General features: G+C 56.3%; 2 protein-coding genes across 2 annotated transcripts in view; one reads left to right on the top strand and one right to left on the bottom strand.

The window, feature by feature from the left end:
• The window catches only part of BMP1 (bone morphogenetic protein 1), a gene marked incomplete at its 5' end in the record, with an annotated part of 40,624 nt that extends 32,772 nt beyond the window's left edge, over positions 1 to 7,852 (top strand). Inside the window, 4 exons of the mRNA XM_012726769.1 lie at positions 2,784 to 2,915; positions 3,278 to 3,491; positions 4,980 to 5,230; positions 7,128 to 7,852. Of these exons, the coding sequence (XP_012582223.1) occupies positions 2,784 to 2,915; positions 3,278 to 3,491; positions 4,980 to 5,230; positions 7,128 to 7,262 (732 nt within the window). The remainder of the gene's footprint in view (positions 1 to 2,783; positions 2,916 to 3,277; positions 3,492 to 4,979; positions 5,231 to 7,127) is intronic.
• Positions 7,853 to 13,006: 5,154 nt separating this feature from the next.
• PHYHIP (phytanoyl-CoA 2-hydroxylase interacting protein) lies at positions 13,007 to 24,574 on the bottom strand. Its single transcript, XM_004685408.2, has 5 exons — positions 24,286 to 24,574; positions 20,723 to 20,907; positions 18,942 to 19,116; positions 16,574 to 16,691; positions 13,007 to 15,042 (listed from the first exon to the last, which is right to left on the bottom strand). Exons 2-5 carry the CDS (start codon positions 20,885 to 20,887, stop codon positions 14,508 to 14,510), a joined length of 993 nt encoding a protein of 330 aa, XP_004685465.1. The 5' UTR covers positions 20,888 to 20,907; positions 24,286 to 24,574; the 3' UTR covers positions 13,007 to 14,507.
• Between the last annotated feature and the right edge of the window lie 2,416 nt (positions 24,575 to 26,990).

Below are 26,990 nucleotides of genomic sequence, written 5' to 3'. Positions count from 1 at the left end.
TGCCCTGGGCTCCAGGAGAGGAGGTGCTCCCGGATGCCCTGGGCTCCAGGAGAGGAGGTGCTCCCAGCTGCCCTGGGCTCCACTTTCAGGCTGTTCCAGTGGTCAGTGCTTCCATGTCCAAGTCTTCCTGTTTACAAAGACCTCCTCTGGCAGAGAGTGGGGTAGGACCAGTGTGACCAGGTGGACGGGAGCCAGTGGCCGGCCCTGCCCTGCCGCGTGGCTGGCGTGTGCCCTGAAGCAGCTGGCCTCTTCTCTGTGCCTCCATTTGCTCCCGGTAACCGTTAGCAAGTGTCGTCCCCCCCGCCTCCAAGGGGCAGCGGCTCCGTCACCTCACTGGACACCCTTCCCATCCCCGGGGACACCCAGGGCAGGGCCGCTGCCTCCCTGACATTGACGCGGGTATTGAGAACAGCTCTTGTGTCATCACTGATGTCATCGACCCTCCCAGGACACGAGCACACCGGCCTGCCCCAAGTCACTCATTCCATCGTGACCGCTGCCTGCTCGGGACACGTAGTTCCAGCCGCAGGCTGCAGGCTTCTCTGTATGACTCGGGCGAGTCGCCTCACCTCTGTCTGTTTCTGTCACTTCGCTCTGCCCATTCCTCTGCCATGAAGTGATGTAAAATGTGCCTGCTTCACGGGCTTTGCTCTGAGCCACTGGCACATTGCCCGGCAAAGGCCTCTTCTTGTCTTCCTAGGTAACAGCCATAGCGTGCATGCGTAAACTGCTGACCAGAATAAATGGGGTGAAGCCTTTGGCAGTGACCCAGCAGGGTTCCCAGCCCCTCTCTTCAGAGCCCCCAAAGGCGGACTTCCTGCCTCTAGCCTCTTTCGATAACATTCAGTGTTATCTGACCTGCATTCTCTCTCTAGTCTCTTTGAAAGAGAGGTTTTTACTTAAGAACCCTCAGCATCAGCTCAACAAGATAGTCAGAAGAGGGTTTAAAGTCCTTGGGGAGATGACCTGCCTGGAGCTCTGATTCACTCTGGGAGCACTTATGGCTCCTAACTCAAGTGTTAGGCTGGTCACACATTAGCTTGCATTTTCTGATGCCAGCAGCGGGTCCAGCGCTGTGCAGTTCTGCAGGGAACTCAAGAGAGGAGTCTTTCTTCCCCCAAAGAGTTTGCAGTCATGGGGGTGCCAAAAGGGGTGTGCAAGGAAAATTGGGACATGGAAGACCCCACAGCAATCGGGGGGGGGGAGGGGGACGTCGGTGAGCATGCACACGGGAATCTAGATGAGTGATGGAAACAGCGCACGGCCAGATGTGGACAGCCATGGCCCCTGGGCTGCTGTGGACGGCTCCTCCCCTGCCCCCCACTGTGGCTGTCTGGGTGTGCTATGAGTCCCTGACACTGGCACAGCGGGCTCCTGCGCCCACGCCCCTTTCTCCTCTCAGCCCAGCATTGCCCTGCCTTCTCAGGCTCAGTGGGACTTGCCAGGCTGGGAGGTAGTGAATAATGAGGCCAGGCTTTCACATCTGAGTGTGTGAGGCCAGACTTTCCAGAGGCAGAGGCAGATGGCAGTGAATCGAGGAGCCATCAGTACTGAACACCCAGGCTAGCAAGCTTCCTTGAAGGTTAGCAGGGAGAGGAGGATGGGAGCTCGAGAGGAAAGTAGGGCCATGGGAGAACTGCCTTAGGAAGATTTGTAGGCCGGCAGAGCTGACAGGGAATGAGGAAGATGGGGTGTGGTACTGGGGTGCCCAGGTTATGAGCAGCAAAGAGCTCCAGCTCACCAAAAGAAAATTCATTTCTACCAGCAAGGACAAGTACCTTCTCCAGGATAGAAAAGCGGGGAGGTGGTGGTCGGAAGGCCAGTTTGAAGCTGGGGTCAGGAAGTGGAAGTTGTTCATATTTGAGGGATCTGGTTTTATCTGGGGGACGAGTGGGGAGGGGAGAAGTGAGGTGGGAGAGAGTGGTGGCTGGGACTTGGGGGGAGAGCTGAAGGTTTAGAGCTGCTGCTGAAGAGGTGAGAGAGGGAGCTGGAGAAGAATGAATGTCAAGTGGCTTGGGGCCTGCCCGGCTGGAGACTGTGGATGGAGTTTCCAAGTTGGCATCACAGGTGTACGACTTGTTGATGAGTAGTTGGGTGTCAGGGTGGTCCTCCGTGTGCTCCAGCTGAATAGGGAGGCAGGGAAAGTCCACCAAGGTGAAAACATTGGGTGAGATGAAAGGATGGAGACTGTGAAGGTCGCCATGCCCTTGAAGGGAAGGACAGGCCTGAGCACCCTGGAAGGAAGGGAGGGAGCCCTGGAGAAAGTACATTTGTAGCATCAAAAAATGGTGGGTGATGGCAAAGCCTAGGGGGAGGTACTAACGAGTGTGTGTGGAGAAGGGAGAGGAGAATCAACAAAGCTGAGGAGGCCAAGGGCTGGAAAGGCCTGCGTGCTGGGGGACCATTGTGTGTTTTTGACATACTTAGGATGCCACAGGAAAAGAACAGAGAGAATTGAGTCAGGAGCGAAAATCTTCTGTGAATGTGGGACATGGCAGGAGATCGGAGAATGACAGCTCTGCAGAGGGTGGGGGGGGTGTGTGGCCAGATGGCCGCAGAGGCCAGGGGTCTGCACAGGGAGCCCATGATGGCCTTGTCATGGCCTTGTCACGGGTGCTGCCAGGTGGCAGCTAGATTTCCCCAGGTGTGGGGAATAGAAAAGTCATGCGAACTTTCTTCCAGTTTCTCAGTGGGGGACAAGAGAATGGAGCGGGCAGCAGGGAAGTGATTTCTGCACAGGGGCCTGGGGGCCCTGCTGACCTCCTGCCCTCACTCACTTCTGCACAGCCGGCTGTGACCACAAGGTGACTTCCACCAGCGGCACCATCACCAGCCCCAACTGGCCCGACAAATACCCCAGCAAGAAGGAGTGCACCTGGGCTATCTCTAGCACTCCTGGGCACCGGGTCAAGCTGGTAAGGTGCCACTCCCCAGCCTGGACGGGCACCCCAGCTCCTCATCCGTGCCATCTGGCTGTCACCTGTGTCCTGCTGTTGCCACTGCCCGAAGCCATGCCGAATGTAGGCTGGGTGGGCGGGCTCAGCCCACAGGGCTTCCGCCCTGTGAGAACCCAAGCCCTCATCTGGACAGACTGTGCCCCAGTATATACAGGGGTATACTGCCATCGCCAGCTCCTTGGTCCTCTGTCAGCAGGGGACCACCCACCCGCACTACCAGCCCCGGCTTGCCTGAGGCCTGGGTTTGGGGCCACCTGCTGCCCACCTCACCTGCTCCCTGCACAGTCCTAACTCTGTCCTCCCTTGGGCTCTGTCCTCAGACCTTCATGGAGATGGACATCGAGTCCCAGCCTGAGTGTGCCTATGACCACCTAGAGGTGTACGATGGCCGTGACATCAAGGCTCCCGTCCTGGGTCGCTTCTGTGGGAGCAAGAAGCCCGAGCCCGTCCTGGCCACAGGCAACCGAATGTTCCTGCGCTTCTACTCCGACAATTCTGTCCAGAGGAAGGGTTTCCAGGCGGCCCACTCCACAGGTAAGGGCGCCTCAGGCCAGTGCCTGGGCGGCTGTCACTCGTTCTGGGGGAAACTGCTAAGCTGCAGGTGGGGGGTTCACAGAGAGGCACGGGAGCCGTCGACCGCCTGGGGTCTGGGTGGAGACACAGCGGATGCTGAGGGCCAGGCCCTGCACGAAAGTAAAAACTGAAGGGTGAAGGAGGAACCTTGAAGTCAGAAAGTACAGGGCAGTGGAGGGAACCCCGGGATAGGGAGGGAATCCGCCAGATCCCCAGGGGTGAGAAGTGTCACTGCAGCATTCCACCTGCGTTTTGAACCCTCATTTGCTTGTTCACTCCTCCCACACATATGTAGTAATGTGTTCCATATCTGAAGCAACCATCTAAGTGCTGGAACCAAAAAAAAAGAATGAAGTAGACACCTCAACCCTGGAGGGGCCTACTGTGTCACTGTGTCCTTTTATTCAACATTGTTTCTGAGTTCTGGCCTATGGAAGAAGATTTGGAGGCCACACACAGCACCCAAACTGGCCTGAGCCTGCCTGCCCCACCCACCCGAGGAATGCACAGTCCAGGAGAGAGATAAGACCAGCACAGATTATCACACAGAAAACAAAACATGATAAGGGGATCACTGTATGAGGGGAGGAGTCCACGCGGAGCCATGACCCCAGGACAGCGCCAGGAGATACCGGCCACCTCCAGTTACTTAGCGGAGCAGTAGAGTAAGGTCTCCAGTGACACAGAAACAGCATGGCTGCAGAGAAGGCCCAGTCCTGGGAGGCCTTGAGTGCCAGACCGCAGATGTCAAATGGAGACTTCACAGGTTCCTTGTGGGTGTTCAGCCACCTGCTGGGGAGTTCCCAGGGTCACCCTCTGTCCCTGACACAAGCCCTGCCCTGCCTTCTCCCACCCTTGCCCCTCCAGGGAGAATGAGCCGGGGCCTGGGGAGAGGGTGGCCCCGACGATCCTGCCAGCACAGACCCTGTGCTGTGCTTTGCCCCTCCCAGCACAGGGTCACACACTGCAGGCCCAAAACTCCACCTGGCTCTCAGACGCTGCTATGTTTGGCCCACACTGTTTTTTTTGTTTTTTAATTAAGCCAACGTTTTAAAAAAATCAGGGGTGTTTGCATAAAATCCAGATGTACATCTTCTCTCCAAAGAATGGAAGGTCTGGCCACGCTGGGCCCACATTCTTCCATGACAGCCATCAGCTGGAGCAAATTAGCCATGTCCTCTTTTGACAAGCGTGCCGTCCCCAGGGCCTGCGAGCCGCTGCCTCCCACCCTGCTGTGTCTGTGGGCCTCGTGGGCATCTGGCCAGTGGAAGAGCAGCAAAGTACTTGTTCCGAGCCAAGTCCTGGGCTCAGTCCAAACCCACCTGTCACCAGCGCCGTGGCCCTCCCCGAAGGCCCCCAGAGGCCGGGAGGGCTCGTTGTCATGGTGGGGCTTAGCGCCTGGATGGCAGCCGAGCTCAGGGAGCCGTGGCCTCTCTTGTCATCCCCCAGAGTGCGGTGGCCAGGTGCGGGCCGAGGTGAAGACCAAGGACCTTTACTCCCACGCGCAGTTTGGTGACAACAACTACCCCGGGGGGGTGGACTGCGAGTGGGTCATCGTGGCAGAGGAGGGTTATGGCGTGGAGCTCGTGTTCCAGACCTTCGAGGTGGAGGAGGAGACGGACTGCGGCTATGACTACATGGAGCTCTTTGACGGCTACGACAGCACGGCCCCCAGGCTGGGGCGCTACTGCGGCTCTGGGGTGAGGCCCCCACCCCCACCCCCACCCCACGCGTGCGCCCCCGTGGCCCCAATCCAAAGACCCAGCATCAGCCGGCTGCCTCTGCGGGCATGGAGTGCTAGCGGCTGCCTCTGCGGGCAGGGGGTGCTAGCGGCTGCCTCTGCGGGCAGGGGGTGCTAGCGGCTGCCTCTGCGGGCAGGGGGTGCTAGCGGCTGCCTCTGCGGGCAGGGGGTGCTAGCGCGGGGTAGGGGCAGCAGGCGCCCAATCCTTCGGAGGCACCGGGACCAGCCCTGCGGGTGGCTGGTCACAGAGCCCCGCCCTGCCCTGGGCTGCCCTGTCCCAGGGAACCAGGTCCTTATGTGCCGAGGCTGAGTTTCCTGGGCCTCCAGGACACAGCCTGCCCCGACCCCAGTCCGCTTAGCAGTAGCTTGCCCGGACCCGAATAGCTGGCATGTGGCGAGGAGAATGGCGTTCCCTCTGCCCATCTCATGCCTTCCCCTGTCCCGGGGCAGCTCACCAGGCCCAAAGTGGGGAGCAGAGTTTAGGGCAAGAGCCAGAGGCCCCCGTTGGCCCCGATCACCAGTCATTCTGAGCCATGACAACACCCCTCTTCCACTGCGGTTCCCCCGCTGGGTGAGGCCAGCTTGTCCCAGGCTGCTGCTGCTGCCGCCGCTGTCCAAGCAGACAGTGGGCAGCACTTCTTGGTCCTCAAACAGCATTTTCAAAAGCAGCAAGCAAAAGTTTGCTGGATGTGATTTTAGCTAAGGCCACAAAAAACCACAAGGTGGAATTATTTTCCTCCCAGCCCGAACTTGTGGCTTCCTCTTTTCTTCTTTTTAGTCTTTTCCTCCTTCAGAGAAAAGACTTCCCCTCTCCATGATGCCCACACATGCGCTTTAGCACACGCTCCCCCACTCACCACCCTCCCTACGCCCCCCCCCCCCTTGCTCGTTCCTCTCTCATAGCCCCGCTCCAGGGCAACCTGGGCTCCCAGGAAGGGTTACACTGCCCAGAAGCTGCAGCAGCTGCTGGACCCAGCATTGGCCCAGTGGCCTCAGAAACAGAGCTTCAGCCTTTGGTGAACAGCAGGGTGGCGAGGTGGCAGGGGGGTAGGCGGGCCGAGGAGAGAACTCACTTGCTTGTCTATCTCAGCTGCTCTGGAATCCCCGGGCTGCCAAGCCAGCACCCCCTGCCCACTTTGCCCTGTGTAGTACCCTTGATTCCATCCGGTGAGTCACACCAAATCGAGTGTCCCCAGGTGGCTTCCTCCGGGCGCCAGTGGGAGGGAATGTGGGCCTGTCCGGGCTCCCTGCCACAATTTTGGACATGTCCTCAGGTCTCAGAAGTGAGGGCCCCATGGGCAGCTCGAACTCTGAGCTCCTGCACAGAGGTGAGGAGGGGCTTGCAAGAGCCTAGGAAAGGGCCTTCTCTGAAGCTGGTCATAGCCAAAGCTAGTGCGGGAGGAGGGGAATGGCCAGGTCCAGGTCTGGGGGACTGGGCTGTCCAGTCTCCTCCAGGAGCTGCCTGGGACAGAGAGACGACAGCCACTCAGAGAGTGAGCCTGGCCGCTGGCAAATCCTCCCCCAGCCATGCTCTCCTACCAGCACTTTCAGGCTTGAAGAGCAGCCAGCCTTTGCTCCTGAGTACGCTCGGGGGAGTGAGGCCCACAGGGGACAGGGCCTCACCTAAGCAGACTCAGCAACTAGCTAGTAGTGGAGCCAGCTCTGGAACGGAAGTCTGCCTATGAACGTGACACAAACTCCTCCTTCTGCTGCGCCCTGCTTCTCCCAAGACTCCCTCTAGAGGGGCGTCCTCCTGCTTCAAGGGACTGGAGGGGTGTGGTGAAGGTTGGGGGCCTGGGGGAGAGAAAAGTGTGTCCTTGTCCCTCAGCCTCACGTCCATCTCTCTCCTCCGTCAGCCTCCCGAGGAGGTGTACTCAGCAGGAGACTCTGTCCTGGTGAAATTCCACTCGGATGACACCATCACCAAAAAAGGCTTCCACCTGCGGTACACCAGCACCAAGTTCCAGGACACGCTGCATAGCAGGAAGTGACCACTGCCCCGCACGGGGTGGGGATGGAGGCCTGTGCCCTCGGTCAGTGGGCCGGACAGTGGGGGGCAGGCAGGAGGCGGCACCCCGTTCCTGTCCCCCGGCACCGGGACCTGTGGGCCGTGGCCCAGGCGAGGCTGTCCTCAGGAGGCAGGGGGTCTGGACTCCACGAGCCACCTCCCCGCGATCCTTCCTCCCGGCCCCCACCAGAGTGGGGGCACCAGGGCCAGGGAACCGGAGCTTTCACTGAGACACTTGAAGTGGCCACTCCTCTGTGGGGGCCTGGCCCAGTGGGGAAGAGGGTCGGTCAGCAGGACCCACCCAGCTTCCCTACCCGTCTCTACACGCTGTATTGTGTATAGCCAGTGGCATATCTGCATTGTAATGTACGTTTCCCACCCCTTCTCCAACTTCGATTTGGTTTTATTTTAAGCCTTCACTTCCCCCAGTTTCCAGGGGCATGAACTTTCATACACGTCCCATAGGAGCCACATGGGGAGATGGGGGGTGGGTGGGGAAACAAGACAGGGCTTCTCTCAGGCCCGGTGGCTGCTCAGCCGCACCAGGTCACCCCAGCCAATAAACCGAAAGTGTTACAGCCAATATCCTGTGCCAGATGCTGTCTGGGACCTGGGGGGAGAGGGGAACGGCTCCTTCCAGATGTGCAGGCTTGCCGTGTCTGGGGCCGGCCTGCCGCCAGGACACCTGGCCTCGCTGGCTGCCCTTCCTTCCCTCCATTCCAGGACGGACGCCCGAGGGTGTGAATTCACACTCAGGCACACAAACACAGATGCATCAGCCCTCCCCCACAACAGGAGGGTAGAACATTCTGTGAAGAGGCTGTTTGGGAGGAGAGAGGAGGGGTGTTAAAAGGGATAGTGTGTGTCCATCTGTACCCACTGGGGTTTTCTGTCTGCAGGTGGGCTACTAGTAGGTCCAGCTAGGGAGCCCACCAGGAGCCAGAAAACCAGCTCTGACTAGAGCAGACAGACCTGCTGGTCTTTCTCCTTTGGTGGCCACAGCTAGAAGTTCAGTAGCTGCTGAGCAAACTTCCAGCTCTGGTCCCTCTCCCACAGCGGCCCAGAGTGTCTTGTCCAGCCCCCCCTCCCGCCACATCCACCTTCTCCCAGATGGCACGAAGGCCAGGAAGAGAGAGACCACATCCCTGCTCTCCCTGCAAAAGGAGCGCTCCCCCTTCTCTTTATTTCTATTTACTTATCTATTTTTACCTTTTGATTTTTTTTTTATTATTCAAAAAAGCTTCATGTTTTTGTTTTTTCTTTTTTTAATCCACTTTCTGACGCGGCTTATGCCTTCAGCAGTTTCCGACAATTTTCTGCTCTTCAATACGAAAAGCCGGCTCGACCCTATCCCAGGCGGTTGGCATGCATGGAGCCACCCTAGGCCCGCTGACCCGTGTTTTTATTTTAGACGCCTCATAAGAATCTCAGGTCTCACAACACCAACTCGAAGTTGGCCACAGCACACCCTGCGTGTGGATTTTGGTGTTTTTCTTAACTTCTTGGTGTAAAAGTGATTCTGTCACCAGGAGTTCAGGACACTCCAGTGCTGTTAGTGTTGTGCGGGCGGTGTGTCAGATGCTGTACCTGCTCGACACCATCCCTGGAAGAGGGGTCACATGGAAAGAAAGCTGAAAGAAGACCCCAGTCTCTAGCCTGGCTAGCTGCTCCCAGATTCCAGAGAGCAGGGCAGACCACTCGAAGCCTGGGGGCTCTTGGAGAGACTTGAGTGAGCCTAGAAGTCTTTTACCAGCCTGTTACTGGGCAGATGTGCCAGACGTGGCTGGGCTTTGTGCAGGGATCCATCTCTGGGGAGCAGGGTGACCTGCTGGACCCCATCTTGGCCCTTACGGAGACAATAGTAATAGGCCCAGATTCATTACCTGGAGGGGGCATCGCTTTTGGGGCCCATGAAGTCATGCCCCCCCGACCCGCCTCCACCTGCTCTAACAAGGGTGTTCAGACAGCCACAGCTGTCTGAACAGAACAGAAAGGCCCCCAAAGTATTGGCGCCACCATGACCTCTCACCCAGACACTTTGCAAACCAACTTGGGCCACTACTCTAGAAGAGAAATTTGTGGCCAGTGACCACAGTTCTCCTCACCAGCCCTCCAGGCTCCTCTGAAGCTCGGAGGCCCACACTACTGGCTCCCAGCCACGCTCTCAACAGGAGTCAGGAACATAGCCTCATCCACTGCAGACTCAAGCCCTCCACCCCCAGCAGGCTCTCTCTGCCCAGCAAGACCACAGCCAGAGGCAACTCAGCATTGACCCAGAGAGCCAGTCTGTCACCTCCACAAACTGCCTCCTCTGGTGCAGGTCCTGTGCTCGCAGTCTCCCCTGGGCCTATCTTTGGCAGCTGGGGAACTGTAGCACCTCAGGTCTGGGGGGAGCCAGGTAATGAAAGGCACCCAGCCCAAAGCAGCACAGGAGACTGTCGGGCTAATCCAGAGCCAGGTGCGAGCTCCGAACAGGTGGAGCAGATGTAGGGGCTGAAGATCACCAAGCAGGTCCACGCGGCATTCCAAAGCCGCCGCCATGGTCGTCCAGGAAGCAGGGCCGCCGGCCTGCCTAGATGTCCAGATTTCCACCCCAGGAGCTTGCTGTCCGGCAGCAGGTAGGCCAGCGCTCTCAAGGTGGCCGCTGCGGGGGAAGGAGGACGTGGCTGTGGAGGCAGGGGGTGTCTGCCTCCGCAGGGTGGTGGGGCTGCCCATAGCTGGCTGCGGGCCACTGCTCTGTAACCCAGAATTTCCCAGCATAGCCCACCTTACCTTCTGGCTTCTTCAGGGTGCAGGACTGACTGCCTCCAGTACAGCGCCATCAGCTCAGGTGATTCCCATCAGGAAGGCACCCCTTCTCCTCCAGCTGTCTCCAAATTCCCGAGTGCTCCTGGCCTGAGTGCGCAGCCCACACTGGGGAGCAGGGGTGGACCTGTCCTGAACTCTGCCCTCCACTCCTACCTCCAGAAGCAGGGTGAGGTAATCCCAGGCCCCGAGCAGGGGACTCCTCCCTTGTCAGGACACCTGACCCCACCAAGCTCAGCATGACTGTTGGCCAGCTACCACTCTCCAGCCTCTGTTCCCGAAGTCGGGGCCTCTGCACAGCTTCTTACCCCCCTTTTAATTCTCTTTCCTTCTCCCCCCTCGCTCCCAATTCCACATGTGTCTCAGTCACGAAAAGGTCATAGGTTTGAAAACAAGGGATCAGTACTGAACACAAGCTCTACTCCTTGGTGGCTGTGTGCCCCTCAGTGAGTCATTTGGCCGCTCTGAACCTCAGTTTCCTCATCTGGACACGGGGATGGTGACATCTCACAGGTTCCAAGGAAGGAATGGATAACCTTTGAGGTACGCCCACCACAGGGCTGGGCAAATCAGAGGCTCTGGCAAATAAATGGCCATTTTCCCTCTCCTCGGTCTCACAGGTCCCCTGCACTGCTCTTTGCCAAGAGGAGACTTCTGGTACACTCATTTGCAGTCCTACGTTAGGAGCTTAATGCTTAACCCACAGCAGGGCAGGGCTGCGGGCAGCAGGAGACATGTCTCTGGCTGGTTGGTAGCTTTTCTGGACACCTCCCAAGTCACACCCTGTGTTTGACTGTCACTACACACAAGACCGATTCTAGGATCTGGGAAAAGCTTGCTGCTCCAGTTTGCAAAAATAGTGATGCCTAACTCAGGGAGTTGGGGAGAGGGCAACCCAGATGTTTTCCCCAGAGAGCCAAGAGGCCCCAAATCCTGCCTCCTGTTGACCAGTCTGCTGCTGCTTCAGCCCCCTCCCAACCCCCACTCTCCCCTCCCCCATCCCAGGAACATCTGGTTCCAATCTCCTCCAGATGCTGTGGCCAAGCTGTTTTATGGCCAATCTCCCCAGCTCAGCTTCCTGAAGGCCTCCCTCCATCTCAGGGCATGGTCCCTCCTCACCCCTTACCTTAAGAGCCCAATCATTCTTCTCCAAACATAAGGAAGAGATACCAACATAAGAGGCACAGACAAAATGGTGGGGGGGGGGCCCCTAGAGCTGGCACCTGCCCTCCTACTATTTGGGGACCTGTCATCCATTCAGAATTTTTTAAAACAAAATGCTGACCCAGGAGTGGGCAGGGAAGGGTGGGTGTTCCTCTGTGGGGAAAGGCGGGAGGGGAGAGGGAGTGAGGGAGTGTGTATGGTGAGTGTGTGTGACCATGTGTATGTGTTGGGTGTGTCTGTTTGTGCCTGCACAGCAGAACACCCCACCTGTAACGCCCTTTGGCGGCCGCTACCTCATTTCCCCTCCCTGCTTGCACTGGAGCAGGGCTGACTCAGGGTCCCTCGGCTGGACATGACAACTACAAGCCAAGATTGTCCCTCACGATGCATGAAGGCTGTGCTCTAAATCCACCCAAAGAGCACACACGTGCAAGTGTGTGCATGTGTGTGTGGATATAAACCTCTCTCCTTCTACTGGGTCAGATCAGAGACACACAGGCCAGAGGGCCCCCGGGGCAGACTCCAGCAAATGCCCTAGCCCAGCGTTGTCTGATTGGCCATCTTCTGGGGAAGGGAATGAGACGAGACTGTGGAGGAGATCTGCATGTAGCCCCATCCCCACCCCACTTCATTCCTGTCACACCAGAAGAACCCTGAGAACACTCTCCTAAGAAACCCTAAAGGGTTCACAAAAGAAAGGCCGCAGGCCGCCTCTCTGGGAGACTGGAATCTCCTCAGCTGGTGCAGGGGGCTCCTACCCAGAGGCAAGTGGAAGGATCCTGGAGGTGTCTTAGCTTTGAATTCTAAACTGTGCACACTGCTCACTACGCCTTTAAACTTCCTGCGCATCTGCGACTCCACAGCGCCCCCTGGTGTTGTTCTGGAAGAAGGCGCAGCCAGGCTCAGAGGCGACCCTGAGGAGGGCAAGGTGTCTGAGAAGGCCCATGCTTTGGTCTTACGGTCCCAGGTGGCCCCTAGCAGAGACATGGGGAGACAGGACAAGGAGATGGGAAGATTCCAGCTACTGAATCAAAGGGGGCACTGTCACCTCCTGGCTACAAGACTTTAACTTCCTTGCGCCTCAGTTTCTCCTTCTAATACATGGGAATAAATAATGTGGCCCAGGGCACTGAAAGAACAGATGCATGTGAAACACCCAGCCTGGTGGCACATAGTAGGCCTTCAGGAGGGTTTCCTTGCCCTTCTTCAGTTTTCCATCCTAGCCCAAAGAGGCTGTGCCTCAAGTTGTAGATGACACATTTGGCCACGAGCCAGGCAAGGTCAGTGAGGTGACTCTGATTTTTCTGGAGCTTTTCCACTCCGGCAGAGGATCATTTTAATAAGTCCGTAATAATAGCCGCAGAAGTGACTCAGCTCTGCAAAGAGAAGCCCTGCTGGGGAGGAGGGACACTAGGCTCTGGGGGAGCAACATTTGGATCTGAGGTAACGGCAGGCTGCTGACATGGGAAGGACTCCAGAGGGGGGTGAGGGGTCCTGGAGGCCTTGGTTACTACAGATTCTCCCCTAAGAGGCCTCAGTTTCCCCATCTGTAAAATGGAAGGTTGCACCAAATAACTCCAAAATCCCTTCTGAGCTGGGGATGTGGCTCTGTTTTTGGAGTCCTGCCTGCTACAGTAAGATTCGGGGTACCCTGAGAGATGACACCAGGTGGCCTGTCCTGGGACATCCTCCCTCATGCCTCTCTGTGATTGTACCACTTACCCACCCCTCCCGGAGCCCAAAGAGAGGCAGGGCTCAGGCCATGGCGGTTTATTGAGCGCATCACAAGCACAGCACAGGCGGGGCGTGCCCCAGCCCAGGGCAGACACGGGGGCCGGGGAGGGCAGCGGGCCACCCCCACAACCACGCTGTTAGCAGAGGGGGAAGACCCGGGCCCTTGTCCTTTCCTTCTCTGTGCACCCTCCAGGGTCTCCAGACCTTCTGACCCATGCTACGGGGACAGCTTGCCACACTGCTCCCCCTGGCTACAGAAAAGGCCACCAGCTGTCCACCTGCCCCCTCGCCGAGGTATGGCCTTGTTGGCCAGCTGGTCCCTTCTGTCCTCTATCACAGAAATCTGGCTGTCACTGTGGAAACTGCTTTCCTCCATGTGCTAACACCCCCATCATCCCCCAGCAGCTAACTCCCTCAATCAGGCACCTCTTCTGGTCTCCCCACCTGGTCTGCTTGTCCCAGGGGTCCGCCCGCATCACCTTTGTGACCACACAAAGTAGGAAATAGGTGAAAATGCCAGCAGGCCCCAGGAAGACTTCCCCAAGAACTCCCCGGGGAAGGGGTTCTGTCAACAGGCTCGGAGTGGGAGGGAAGCCACAGTCCAGATCATACACAGGCACAGTACAGCGGGCGCCGTGGCAGAGAGCAGAGTAAAGCTTGCAGCCGGGCGGGCGCCAGGGCTCTTCAGGAAAGCCGCCCTTTCCAGCTCCATCCGAGGCCCCTCAGGGCGTAAGGCAGCCCACTTCCACTGAGGAAGGGGTCCCTCAGGGTCTCAGGGGTCTCTTCCCCCCTCCTCGACCCCAGTGGCTACCATTTCAGACTCCAGGACTCTGAGCAAAGGAGAAGGTACACTGGGGTATGTATCATCTCCAGATAGAAAAAGGGGAAATTCTAAAAGCTCAGAGTCCCCAAAGCCGTGAGAAAAAAGAGTCCCTTTCTGGAGGGCAGGCAGGGAAGGGGGACAGCTCTCCCCATGCAGGAAGAGGGTGCTGTGGGCAGGGGGCAGCCCAGGGTCACAGAGGTGCGGGAGAGGGGGGGGATTATTTATAGAGGGAATGGGCCAGGTTGGGGGCAGGGAGCCCTAAGTCAAAGGGTAGGGCGCTCTGCGGGTGGGTGGGGCTGAGGGAGGGTGCCCACAGCTCGCTGCATCTCCTCCAGAAGCAGGCAAGCTACATGTGAGTTCCCCGGGAGAGCCCAAGGCAGCAGGTCTCCATGAGATGGAGGCCAGGGGCGAGGCAAGAAACAGCAGGATGGGAGCCCAAAGGAAAGGGGGGGCCCCCAGAAATCCAGCCCACCCAGCAACCTATTGTGGCTAAGAAGCCTTTCCGGGTCCGCCAAGCCTGGGTGAGCTGAGCCTACCAAGAGGGCCACCCTCTTTTGCCTCTAATGTAAAGGGGTGGGGAGCAGGGAGGCCAGTGGCTCGGAGGGGACAGGGGGGCAGGGGAGAGAAAACCAGCTCCCTGAACCTATGCCACCATAGCCACCTCCTGTCATCTCTCCCTGGACCCCCAGCTCCCGGGAGTCCCTAGCGCCCCACGCTGATGTTGCAGGTCTTGCAGCTGGGGTCCTTCTTGGCGTCGGCTGTGGACAGGCTCATGAGCTGGTGCCCACTGATTTCCCCCAGTGTGCCCAGGGACAGGTCGACCGGCTCAGTGTAGATGATCTCCAGGATGAGGTCCTGGGCGTGGCGGAACACCAGCTCCCCATCTTCCACGCTGCAGGTCAGGAACTTGTTGCAGGCAATGTCCAGGAGGGGCAGGCGGTCACGGCAGAAGCGGTCGCCCAGGGAGCCCTTAGGTGCCAGCACCAGGATGGCATAGTGGTAGGCCGTGTACATGCAGTAGAAGTCCGCAAAGTAGAGGTTGGTGCTGGGGTTGAAGAGGCGCTGGGCGGGGATCTGGAAGCGCCAGCGGCCATAGGGGGAGTCTTGTGGGGGCTGGCCCGTGTTGAATTCCGTGTTGCAGCTGAAGAAGACTCCGTGGAGCATGCCACTGGTCGGGGAGCCGTGGCTGCCGCTGTTGTCCTTCAGGTAGGGCTGCAGCATGTTCCCGCAGTGGGTCCTGCCCACCCGGGGGGAAATGCCAAAGGAAAGAGGAAATGCTGCTGGTTAGCTGGGCTGAGGCTTGGCTGGTATGTGAGTGCATGCGTGTGTGTGTGTGTGTGTGTGTGTGTGTGTGTGTGTGTGGTCGAGAAGAGATTGAGACTAGCTCCCAGCTCTCCCACCAGCTGCCGCCTCCACCAGTCACAAATAGAATGTTCCAGAATGAGAGGAGGGAGATGGGAGAGCTCTGAATTTGCCACTTCCCCAGCTTAAAACTCTCTGATGGGCTTGCATGAAAAACAAGACCAACACAAGCTGGTCTTTCTGGCCCCGGCTCCTACCAGGCCCACGCCCACGGGTACCAGCCCCCTGCCACATATAAATCCCAGCCCCTAATTAGTCCTGCCTCTGAGCCTTTGTAGTGCTCTTCCCTCTGCCAGGCTGCCTCTCCTGTCTTTCTCTGCCTGGCCCAACGAACTCCTAGTCATCCTTCAAAGCCCAGCATAGGTGCCCCCTCCTCCTTCAAACCTTCCTAGAACATCAGACACTTGCATTCAGCAAATTTTTCACTGCTTAATACATGTGTGGGTATTGAATTTTACTCCACAATTACACATACTTATGTTCAATCTGTCAGTACTATAAGCTAGACAGGTTTTCAAGAGGGGAGCTGGGCCTTTCTTTACTCATCTTTATAGCACAAACATTCCTTGCTGATAAGAGGATCCCCAACTGGGTCACTACAAACCACTAGTACAAACACGTAAGATCGCCCTGCCAGGCCACTGCTACCCAGGATGGGGTGAAATCAGCCTGAATGCAGTGACAGACAGAAATCGTGGTGGCTGGCCTTAGCCCAATCCGAAAAGGCTGAGGACTTGGAGCCGTGGTGGCAGGTCGGAGTGAGTGTGGGCAGGGCCTGGTCCTGGCTCTCCTAAGTGTCCTCTGTCGGTTCCCCCTCTCTATAATGAGGGTATTGGAGTCAGATCCTTAATTATCAAGCATTTTGGTACTGCAGAGCCCTGTTTTTTCCCAAGACAATGATACATTGACAGGTGAAAAGCAGACAAAACTGAGGCTGTTCTGTTGGATGGGGCCCACCAAACCTCTTCCTCTGATTTCCTCAACACCCCCTCAGCACCACCCTAAGGGGCTCCTTGAGACACCTCCCTAGAGATCGCGGTTGGAAAACCTTTTACTCTGTGCTCTGCTCACCACCTCTCCTTGGGACCCAGCGTCTGAACTGAGAGGCACTGACTTTTGGCAATAGAATCCAGTGAAAGCTGTCACAGAGGAGGATCAAACCCTGGAGCCAGTTCACCCAGGCCTGTTAGCATGTTTCCCCAGGGAACCCCACCCCTAGAGCCATCTCCTCCCCTGGGCATCCTCCCCAATCCCAAGCTGTCACCCCCCAGAGCCAGCCTCTGATATGAGGGAGTGGGGACTCCAGAGGAGGGACCAGCCACCAACAGTGTGGGATGACATCAGACAGCCGGGCATAGAGGACAGGGCTGGAAGGGAGTGAGCCCTGCCCCTCTGGGCCCCTCTACCTGGCGTGCTGGAAATACTCCTTGTGATGGTTGCGGTAGAAGACAGAGAAGCGGAGCATGCGGCCTGCGATCTGTTCTGCCTTCTCCTGCAGCTGGGCCAGGTGCTCCTTGGCATAATCTGCAAGAGTCCTGGGTGAGCCGAGGGCCCATGGGGGCTCACCACCCTCCCCGGCTGGCCTATCTCTAGCCTCAGAACTCAGGGAAGCCAGATGGGATGTGCCAGTGGGGTGCTGTCTGTCCTGTGCATCTCCTTGGTAGAGGTCCAGGGCTATCTGGGTCAGAAGAGGTGGGAGACGGACTGTCCAGTTATAGTTATGTCAGGGGGCCCAGGGACTGTAACCCCTGTGGAAAGGGAATTAGTAAGCCGAAAAAAGTTTGAGACGGGAAATTTTTCGGTGTGTTGGGGAAGAGCCCCTCAGATGTAGCAGGTACGAGGCTGCCCACTTGGAATTAGATGCGGGTGCCACTTGGAATTACATACGGGTTTTCAAAGCTCTAGTTTGGTCCTCGCAGAGATGAAAGCCTAGGCAGACTAGGGCCTGCCTCAGCAACCCAGAAGATGGCGGGAAGGTGGAAATAGGGGAACAAAACTGGACCCCTGCTCATGGGCCAAGGCCAGGCGTTGGGCCTGGGGCCAGGCAGGACTGCTGGTAGCTTAGACAGAGCCTTTGTACAAATTTTTAAAAGGTGCCCTTTCCTCTTTGCTGATGAACCCCTGGCCAGGGTGCATGGTTTGGCAAGAGGTGAACTGCACAGCAGCCATCCCTAGTTCCCCAGTTGAAATGAAACTTCTCCGGGTAAAACAAGAGGCTTTCGGCCACAAGGAGCCAGAGCATCCCCTAAGAGTGGGGTTTTGCAGCTGAGCTAAGAGAAAGCATCGCTCAAAAGACAGAAGCTCAAGGAGATTCGGGACACAGGTCTTGGCAGAAGCTCCAGCCAGCGGCCGACAGGCCGGCGGCTAAGAATGTTCTTGCCTCTTCCTAGTGACAGAGGGCGATCTGGAGCAGTTCTCACTGTGGACACCAAAAGAATGGAAAATTGTGGGGCAGATCCTGGGTCATCAGAGACCAAGTACAAACAAGCCTGGTGTTTGTTCACACTGGAATTTACAAGCTAAGTTCTACTAAGAGAGCTTGCAGGGCCATTGAATAGGGATCATTTTCCCAGGCTCAGTGGAGGCTCAAGACAAACAAAATGTGATTGCCCCACCAAGAGCTCATTGACAGATGATGGATAAGCCAGATGTTTACCACACAAGTAATGCCACACAAAAGGGTGTTATTCAGCTGTAAAAAGGAAGGCAATTGTGGCACATGCTGTGACATGGATGGGCCTTGAGGGTGGCAGGCTGAGTGAAATAAGCCAGGCACTGGACAGGCACTATATGAAGCCCGCCACATAAGGGACCCGAGTAGTGCCATCGACAGAAAGAAATTGGAATGGTGGTTGCCAGGGCCTGGAGTGAAGGAAACAGGAAGTTTCTGTTTAATGGCTCTACAGTTAGATGTGGGAAAATTTTTTTAAAAAACTGATTTATCTATGCATGCAGAACTGGTGTACATGTCAGAGGTGCAGGGGCGGTGAGAGGCTTCATCAGAGACAGAGTGGGGAGCAGAACAGGCAGATCAACGAAGTACACTGCTGAGGGGAGCAGCGGGCAGGTCAGGAGAGGTCTGCTGCGCCATGTGGGTCACCTCCGGGGCTGGGGGTCGAACTCACACTGAGTGCTGCGTCCTAACCCACTGCACCACCAGAGAAGGCCCAGATGTGGGAAAATTGAAAAGTTCTGAAGACCAGAGCTCTGGGGTAATGAGAGGCAGGGTAGGGGGATGAGTAAAAGCAGGTGACTGGTGCATGGAAACCAGATCTTTGGGGCTGGGTGTGAAGTAGTATATACGATGGCAAGAGATGAAGCCGTGCACCTGAAACTTGCACAGCTGTGTTGTAAAAGAGTGTAAACTCAGTTAAAAAACAAACAAAAAATCTTCTGCGATTGCTTGCATAGAATGTGAGTATAATTAATACTGCTGAACTATATATTTCGAAATGATGAAGAGGATAAATGTTATATGTATTTTGCCACAATTCAAAATATATATATACATGCTTGTCCCAAACCTGAAAAGGACCCCGTGCCTTCATGAGGGGTGGGGGATTGTTACCATGAGGAGTAGTGTCGAGTCTGCCTCCTGCATGGTACACCGGGCTTAGGGTCCCCTAGGGAGGGGTCTCATGCGCATGTATCTCCCCACAGCCTCGGGTGCGTCCAGTGGACAGTGGGTGGTCCTAAGTGGTGGCTGGGTGAGGGTGAAGTCCCTCCTGACCATAACTAAACCAGATATGCCAAAGAAAGAGGGCAGGGCCTCACCCCCCGTGCAGAACTCCACCGTCTCGCTCCAGCCAGACACCAGGTACTCCCCATCGCTCTGCTTCACAGCCGTCTGCACCGCCACACTGTATTCTGTGCGGGGGCTCAGGAACCAGTGGCCTCTCACTGTCATGGGCAGTGGCACAGCCTTGGCCACCAGTTTGGTGGGAACATCCTGGGAAGGGGGGCAGACAGAGAGCCAGGAGTGAAACTGGGAATCACACCCCATCTTGGTATTGTCCCAGACCTCCCCCCACCCAAGTGGCCCCTTGTCCTCCTGGGACGAGGGATGATTTGGTAAGGGGCAGGATGTCCTAAAGGAACTCTGCAGAGTCTTGTGAACTCCACCCCCTACTCCAGCTTTCTGGACTCTGCCCCCTACTCCAGTGATTGCAAACTACAACTCCCAGCAGGACCAGGGTGAGAACTGCGAGGACCCAAGGGCGGAGCTAAGCAGGCACTCTGGGGCTTTGGGGGATAAATAGGAAGCAATTTTCAACGGCTCTGGGGTAGGGAGAGGCAATGGCAATGGCTCTCTCTCTCTGGGGCAATGGGTCTTGGGACCATGTGACTGGTTAGTTTGTTTACTAGAGTTCAAAGTCAGCCAAGCTGGGAAGATATGCCAGTTACCTTGTATTTCTCTCTCATCCCCTGGGTTGTTCCTTTTCCTTTCCCCTTTTTGTAAATAAACCCATTGTTGACCCTTTTGTGTGTGTCTGCAGAACAATTATATTTTTAGGACCCACAGACAGGCAGCCCAGTTCACACTGGGTGCCCTGTAACAGATTCAGTGGCTCCAAACCTTGGCACCACCTTCCTGCGGAGCAAGCAGGGGTCACTGAGAAGGCCATGCAGACAGTCCACCGCGCCAGCCCTCCTGAACCCCCCATGCCTGTTCTCCTGCAAACTGAGCAGAAAGGCCCATGGGGTGAGGCCTGCAAAGTTGAGGACAGCGAGACCTTCGTTTTTGAGGGAGACTTCGAGAGCTCTGCACACGGCTGTGCTGTCTCCACGGCAACAGCAAATGCTGAGAAGCCAGGGAGGAAGGGAAAATATGCCTTATTCTTTGGGGGGAGGGTGAAGGGGGTGGTGTTGAACATTCACGTCACCGTGGCAACTGGCCTGCCAAAAGACACCCAGATCGGGAGAGCCAGTTCCAAAGAGAGAGAGGGTGAGTAACCCACACGAAGCAGTCGTCGTGGGAACGGGCTCTTTCCCACCTCACTCTCCCCCCTTCCTCTGCCAGCTGGAGAAGAGGGGAACCTTCCTCCCACCCACGCCACACCAGCTCTAACCCAGGAAGGACACCCTGCCAGGAGCAGAGGAGACCACAAAGGCCTGAGGGATGGGGGAGTCGTTTTGGTGAGGACCAAGCAAAAGGCCCCTTGCTGCCCACAGCCCTTGCCATCCATCCCATCAAGGGGTGCTCCTGAGTCAAGGGCTTCGTTGAATGCTGACGCCATCCCTGGTGTGATGTCCGCGTGGCCCACCAGTGTGGATGTTCCTGCCCCATCTGAAGGCCCAGTTGTGATGCCCAGGATAGTGTCCACTGTGTGCCCTGAGTCGAGTATCACGCAATACCTCGCCGAAGCCTCTGAAGGCCAACAGTATCGTCATCCCTTTTCTCCAGCAAAGGGACTTAGACTCGGAGAGGCTAAAAGCTTTCCCAGGATAACACAGCAAGAAGAGTCTGGACTTGAACCAGGTCTCTCTGACTCAGCTATCACAGGGTGTTATCCACTATTCTGCCTCCTTGAAGGGTACGAGTACCCCCGACTCACCCTGTGCTTGAATTTGTTGGAGTTCTTATTCTCCTTCTTGTTGAGGTCAATGAAGTAATGGGTGACCCTCTCCAGGTCAGTGTTCTCCATGGTCCAAGAGATGCGAAAGGAGTCACAGGTTATGTTGTTGACTTCGATGCTGTGGGGTGTGGACAGCAGCTCCATGCTCGCCTCTGGTTTGGCTCCTGTGGGGGACGGGGGGAGGGAAGAATGGGCACCTCCCTCCCCACCATGGAGCTTTCTGAACCGTCCTACTCCCAATCTTCCTCGAAAGGTGGAACCTGGAAGACCCCCTGCTTGGCCCTGCCTCTCAAGTCTGATTACACCGGGAAGACAGGAGAGTGGGACCAAAGGAGGGGTGGTGTCCGCTGGGGGACTCTTGGCTCTCTTGGAGGGGTCTGCGGAGCAGACGGCACCTGACAGGTGGCAGAGCCAGTGGGAATGTTGCAAACGCCGGTGGGACAGATTTGCAGCAGATGGAGCCGAGGAGGGGGGCCCTCAGCCAGCAGGCGTAAAAAGAGAAAGGGGTGGGGGTGGAGAGAATGGTACAAAGCGTGGGAGAGGCAGGAAGCACCCACTGAGGGGCTGGGTGGAGGTTGAGGCAGGTGGAGGGTGGTGGTACCCAGAAGCCTAGGCTAGGGGGGCTTTTGGGCTCGCCCCTCGCTCCTCTCCGGGGGGTGGTACTGGGGTGCTCAGCTAGGGTCGCCACAGTGCTGGGATGAGAAGAGGTGCCACAGACATGCGTGCGGACCGATGGCCCAGGCAGCGTGGACAGCTCTTCTTCCTCCTGCAACTCCTCCCCTAGCACAGTCTCTTCCAGCAGATCCTCCATGGCTCGGTTCTTTTATAATTATTTTGACTTTTGACATCTGTCGCGGGTCAATGACATGCTAACAGTTTCACAGACATCATCTCATACAGCAGGCAGGTATCAGTATCATCCCCATTTTCCAGATGAGGTAGTTGAGGTTAAGGGCACTAAGATGTCAAAGGTCACCAGGCTAGAAATTGCTTTAAACCCAGAAACCCAGATCCGTCTGACTCCAGAGTCTGAGCTCTTCATCGTTAAGCTAAGATTGTGTCCATGTGTGTGCGTGTGCGCGTGTGTGCCTGTGTGTATGTACAGGTGGACGTGTTGTTTCTGCTGCCTCCCTCCATCCTTCCCTTATAAAACAGCTGCATCCTCCCTCACCCACCTCACTCCTTTGCTTCTACCCCTGATGCTCTTCAGGAGTGAGAGGACGCACCACACCACTCACCTAGCCTTTAGCTGGGAAGAGCTAGCCTGGCCTTGACTCTGGTTCCCCTGAGCTCCGTGTATGTGTGTGTGTGTGGTCAGAGGTGGGGGGCAGTCCTGGAACAGAACAAGAGTGTCCATTGGACATTTGCTTCCTGCTTCCCCAGCTCTTCCTCAAACCCGAACACCTTCGTTTCCTGGAGAGTCATCTCCTTCCAGCCTCATCCCGCTTCTTCCCCTCCCCTTGCCCCGGCATTAAGAGTGAGGGTACCTTGTGCCTTCCCAAGCAGGTACTTCTATTTATAGTTTCCAGAAGATCCAACCCACACTTTCCTGTCAATTAAGCCTGCTCTGGAGCCTGGCACCTCTCAGTTAACCCGTGGGCTGCCTGGGCGGCAGGCACAGGGTGAAACACATGAGGAGCGGCCCTCACCTGTCCCACTCTGTCACCTGAGTCCTTGCTTCCTCTTGGTTTTCCACCCTAAGACACAGCATGTGCCTGCCTGTTGTGAAGTTCTGCCAAATGCCAGCGGCTTCATGCACTGGGAATCCTGTGGTAAATGAGCATGGGGTGCTACCAGGTCTACCCCAAAATAAAACAGAACAGAACTAGGTGTTCAGAAATGACTGTATGACAACAAACCCATTTGTGGTATTCTCGGGACATGTGAGGAGCAGTGGGGAGTTACCACCCCCCAGGCCCCCCCATACCATGAGGAGCTCCCCGGGGAGACACCCGTGTGCCCCTCATATGCATATGCTCACATGCTCCCACACACAGCAGCACACACTCCCACTCAGAGAGGACCTGAGAGGTTGCACCCCACAAGTAAGGGATGCTATCTACGTCACCCTGAGGGGGAGCACCTAGTTCTTTTCCAGAGGTAGGGGTGGCCACCTTTGGAGGTGAGGGTCTCCGGGAACAGACGCAGGCTTTCTTCTCTACAGTCCGGGGCGGGGGGGTGGCACTGAGCATCCTCCCCCACGCTGGCTCGGGAGAGTGGCTGAGTGACATGGAGAGAGCAGCAAAGCAGGGTGCCCAAGGGTGGGCGTGAACCCTGGTTCTCCAAACCCATATGATTGGAGACGAGAAGGGTGTGAGGGACAGGTTGAGGCAACACCTGAGAAACGCCCACACTCTCGTGTGAACCCACCTAAGACAGGCATGTAAACACCCACACACAGGCACCGGACACACGCTCGCGTGCGGGCAGACACCAAGGATGCCCACCTACGCTGCCCACGGGTTGCCCCCGCCTCCTCAGACATTCTCACTCCCACACGCTCCCCCGCGCACACAGATACCTTCTGCCACCTCCCACCTTCTGAGACTACCTCGCAGTTTTCCCTCCAAGCTCTCACCTCCACACAGACCCATACATGTTCAGTCCCCAGGCTCCGCACACACATGTGCACACACTCCTCTCACAAGCCACTCTGGGGGAAGGGGAAGCCACAGCACCACGCCTGCGTGCCACCGCCTTGGAAAGCGCCCTTATGCCTGCTTGGGCACACATGTACATTCTCACACACATCTCCTGTCCCCGTTCTGGCTTTCTCACTCGAATCTTTTCAAGACACAGACTTTGAAAATGTGTTTGTGTCTGGCAACGCGCTGCCAGTCCTGATACCTCACATGCCAACAGGTTTGCGCGCCCACGCAGGTTAGCCCCCACAGTGGCTTCTGCCCACACTTCCCACCCCCACCCACTTCTGCCTTGGGGGTTGCACCTTCCCAAAGAGAAGCCCCCCGGTTGCATACAGCCCCTCCATCCACATGACTCCCACACGCATGACAAGGGATAAGTCCCCCCGTAAATATACCACTTCACGGTGTCCCCACCTACGTATTCCCCACAGGCTACTAGTTGAGTGATTTCCCCCTCATATGTCACTCACGTGTACAAGAAATACATGCCACACAGCAGTCAAAACCCACACATGAGCACGACTCCATGCCATCAGAACTACCTACGCAAGCAAACCTCCAGCTCCGTGCAAGTGTGCACACGCACCTTACACACGGATACCCCTTGCCTGTGCCCATTCAGAAAAGCCACTCATGCCATCCCCCACCCTGCACCCCAGCTGGCATCGTTGGCTGCAGCAGAATGGTCACGGGGTGACTGTGATGCCCCAGAGACCAGACCCAGCTGTGAATCCTTTTGCAAAGGTCCTGGATAAGGGGACAAGGTCGTCACCCTGACTGTCCAGGCAGACACTGCAGGCAGTGACAGGACCCTAGTGTCCCCAGCCTCTAGCCCCCGGCCACCCCCAGTCCCACTTGGATTGACAGCAGCGTGCTCAGGGGAGAGAGGGCACTCACCTGGCTCCACCAACTCTTCAGAGGAAGACCTGGAAGAGAGGGAGGGGAGAGACCCCTGTGTGGACAGGCTCCCCGGGTAGGGGGGCAGCGGCTGGCCGGCCAGGCGCTTGGGTCACAGGCAGAGCTCTATCAGTCCTCTCGTTCCTCTGGCAGCCTCCAAGGAGGCTTCTTCCATACCCCGCAGGCAGCTCCTGCTGGCTCTGCAGCACACCGCTGCTGTCCCCGGGAGACGATGTTCCCAGCAGAGCGCAAGGAGAGGGGCAAGAGCGAAAGAAATCAAAGCAGCGTGGAGGAGAGAGAGGCAGAGAAGGCGAGAAAGAACAGAGAGCCAGACCGAATCTGGCTCCACCAATGGGATCGGCGGCTGCCCAGCGTCAGGTGACAGTAAGCAAGCTTGGTCCCTGCTGCCGGGGCTGGTGGGAGGGGGAAAGGGCACAGGGACTCCCAGTAGTCCTCAGAGGCCGGGCGTGGCTGCCACCTTTCCCCCATTTTCCAGGACAGACTGCCCTTTGAAGCCCCTCCAACACACCCCTACCTGGAAATTCCTCATTTGAATGCAGCCCCCAAACTTTAGGATGCTGGGAGAGAGGTGGGGCTTAGCCTAAGGGTTCCAAAGCTCCAAAGCCAGGATTCTGGTGGGGGAGGGGAGGGAAATGAGGCTGTGAAAAGGAAGCGTCCGGAGGGGTTATGGATGGTGGGGGTTTTAGTTTTCAATCTGGATTCTCTGCTGGGGCCATGGGCTGATTCGTGGCTCCTTGTCTGCGAGTATTTTTGTGGCTGTTGTCTGTGTTCTTCCCAACTCTATCAAGAGCCATCAGACCAGCAGCCCCAGAAACTCCTGATGGTCTAGGGAGATCCTCTGTCTTCTTAGGGGTTCCCAGGGAAAGGGGCCAGAGAGAGGAGAGAGAGGGATGGGGTAGAAAGAGCGAGAGAGGCAAGAAAGCGGGGGTGGAAGGAACATACAGAGCTCCATCGCAACCCGACGTGGGCTCGACTTGTAGGAGTCAAACCCTGAAGACCTGCCAGAAGGACATGCAGGAGGTTTTTCAGTAGTAATGAGGGCCCTGTGGGCATCACTGTGAAGACACTCGAGAAAATTTAAATTAAGCAACCAACAGTACTGAAGAGTTCTTGAAAAGCACAGGCTTTGCAGTCAGACGGCAATGGTTAGAACTCTCGCTGTCACTTTCTAGCTGATGACCTGGATGAGTTACTCAACCCCTGAGAGCTTCAGTTTCTTCATCTGTCGAATGGGATGATGACACAGGTTCACTGAGATGATCGTGCAAGTCTCAGCTCTGGTTTTAGGCCAGGCGCACCGTCAGCGTGGACTGTGGAAGCAGAAGTGGAAAAGTGCAGGCAGGGAGAGACGAGCAGCAGCCAGATGGGGCAGGCCTCACTGAGAGCCTCGGAGAGCCTCAGAGAGTGTGAGCTGAGCCTCCGGGACACTCATTAAGAGGGGGCTATGGACAGGTTAGAGGAGGTGGCACCGTGAACAGAAAGTGAAGAGTTCACAAAGCAAACACAAGCAGAAGTCAAGCCTACCCTAAAAGGGTGTGTGGAAGAAAGCAGGTCTAGTCAGGTCGAGCCCTAGAATGTGGCGTGCCGTGTTGCACCAAGCAGGATTAGGCACTCCCTAGGCCAAGCACAAGCAGGTACCACCCTCACACACCTACACTGAGGTGTTGAAACTCCAAAGGGATGCAATGTGTAGTCTTGGGGTAGTCAAAACCAGGCATGGGAACACCAACCTACCCTTACAACCAACCTGAGGGGTGGCATGAAGAAAAGGTGGGGTTCTCTGAGATGAGATGGCTTCTTTTGTGAAAGGAAAGCTCATGCCAGCCCCGCTTCTGCCCCCACCTCTGCAGGAAGGCACGTTGAGGCCTCTTGAGATCGTATGTCCCAGGCAGTGAACAATATGCCTTTGTAGAGCTGTGTGCTATCACCAGCTGTAGGCACAAGCCCTCTCTGGGCACCTGTCTCTGCTTGCCTCATAGGCCTTCTCACAGATCATGTCAAAAGCACGTGGCCAGAAGAAAGCAAAATGTGCCAAGTAAAACACATCCACATCAAACTAAACCACCACCAAGAAGTGCTACTTGTGCGTTCTTATTCTTTGCCATTTTTTATTATGTAAGTAGTGTGTGATCATTGCGGAAAGATGAGAAGATTGAATTCCAAAATTTAAGAGAGAATTAGAAGAGCTCATTTTCCCACTGGAAGTAAGCATGTTAGGTATCCTTTTATTAACTAAAAGGGAATGAAAGTGTAAAGGCTGTTTTATAACTTGCTTTGTTCACTTCCCAGGCCCACATACCTTTCCACAATATTAGTTTAAGTTTCTGTCTATGTTTTGTTGTCAGGTCATCCCTGACAATGAATTCTTACTGCAAAATCTCTTCACGTACTTGAATTATATCTCAATAAAATATGAACGGGCACCAACCTTGTTTGGATTCTTATTTATTTGTTTTAATTTTTGCACTCCACACTCCTTCCCTCCCTGGGTTCTTGTTTAAACTGTAAAAAAAAATCAATGGAACAATGTAGAAATTTGAATGCAACCTGAATGTTTGATAATATTTAGCACTAACTGATAGTGATATTTTTATCATCATACTTTTTTAAAAAAGAGATTTATTGGCCCTCCCTGGTGGCGTGTGCGGGTTAAAGCACTGCACTGAGAAGCTAAAGCCACTTCC

This window comes from Condylura cristata, unplaced genomic scaffold (assembly GCF_000260355.1).
Source record: "Condylura cristata isolate star-nosed mole 26May11 unplaced genomic scaffold, ConCri1.0 scaffold00018, whole genome shotgun sequence".
Taxonomy (NCBI): Eukaryota; Metazoa; Chordata; class Mammalia; order Eulipotyphla; family Talpidae; genus Condylura; species Condylura cristata.
The sequence above is the reverse complement of the archived record's forward strand: the minus strand, read 5'-3'. Positions and strand labels throughout refer to the sequence as shown.

What these genes read in the sequence shown, in the direction of transcription:
- PHYHIP (XM_004685408.2), bottom strand. Translation starts at nt 20,887, where the DNA reads ATGGAGCTGCTGTCCACACCCCACAGCATCGAAGTCAACAACATAACC. An exon ending in CCAACAAATTCAAGCACAGG is followed by an intron (nt 19,117 to 20,722) that starts GTGAGTCGGGGG and finishes CCCCCTTCCCAG; the next exon opens with GATGTTCCCACCAAACTGGT. An exon ending in GGTGGAGTTCTGCACGGGGG is followed by an intron (nt 16,692 to 18,941) that starts GTGAGGCCCTGC and finishes GGACTCTTGCAG; the next exon opens with ATTATGCCAAGGAGCACCTG.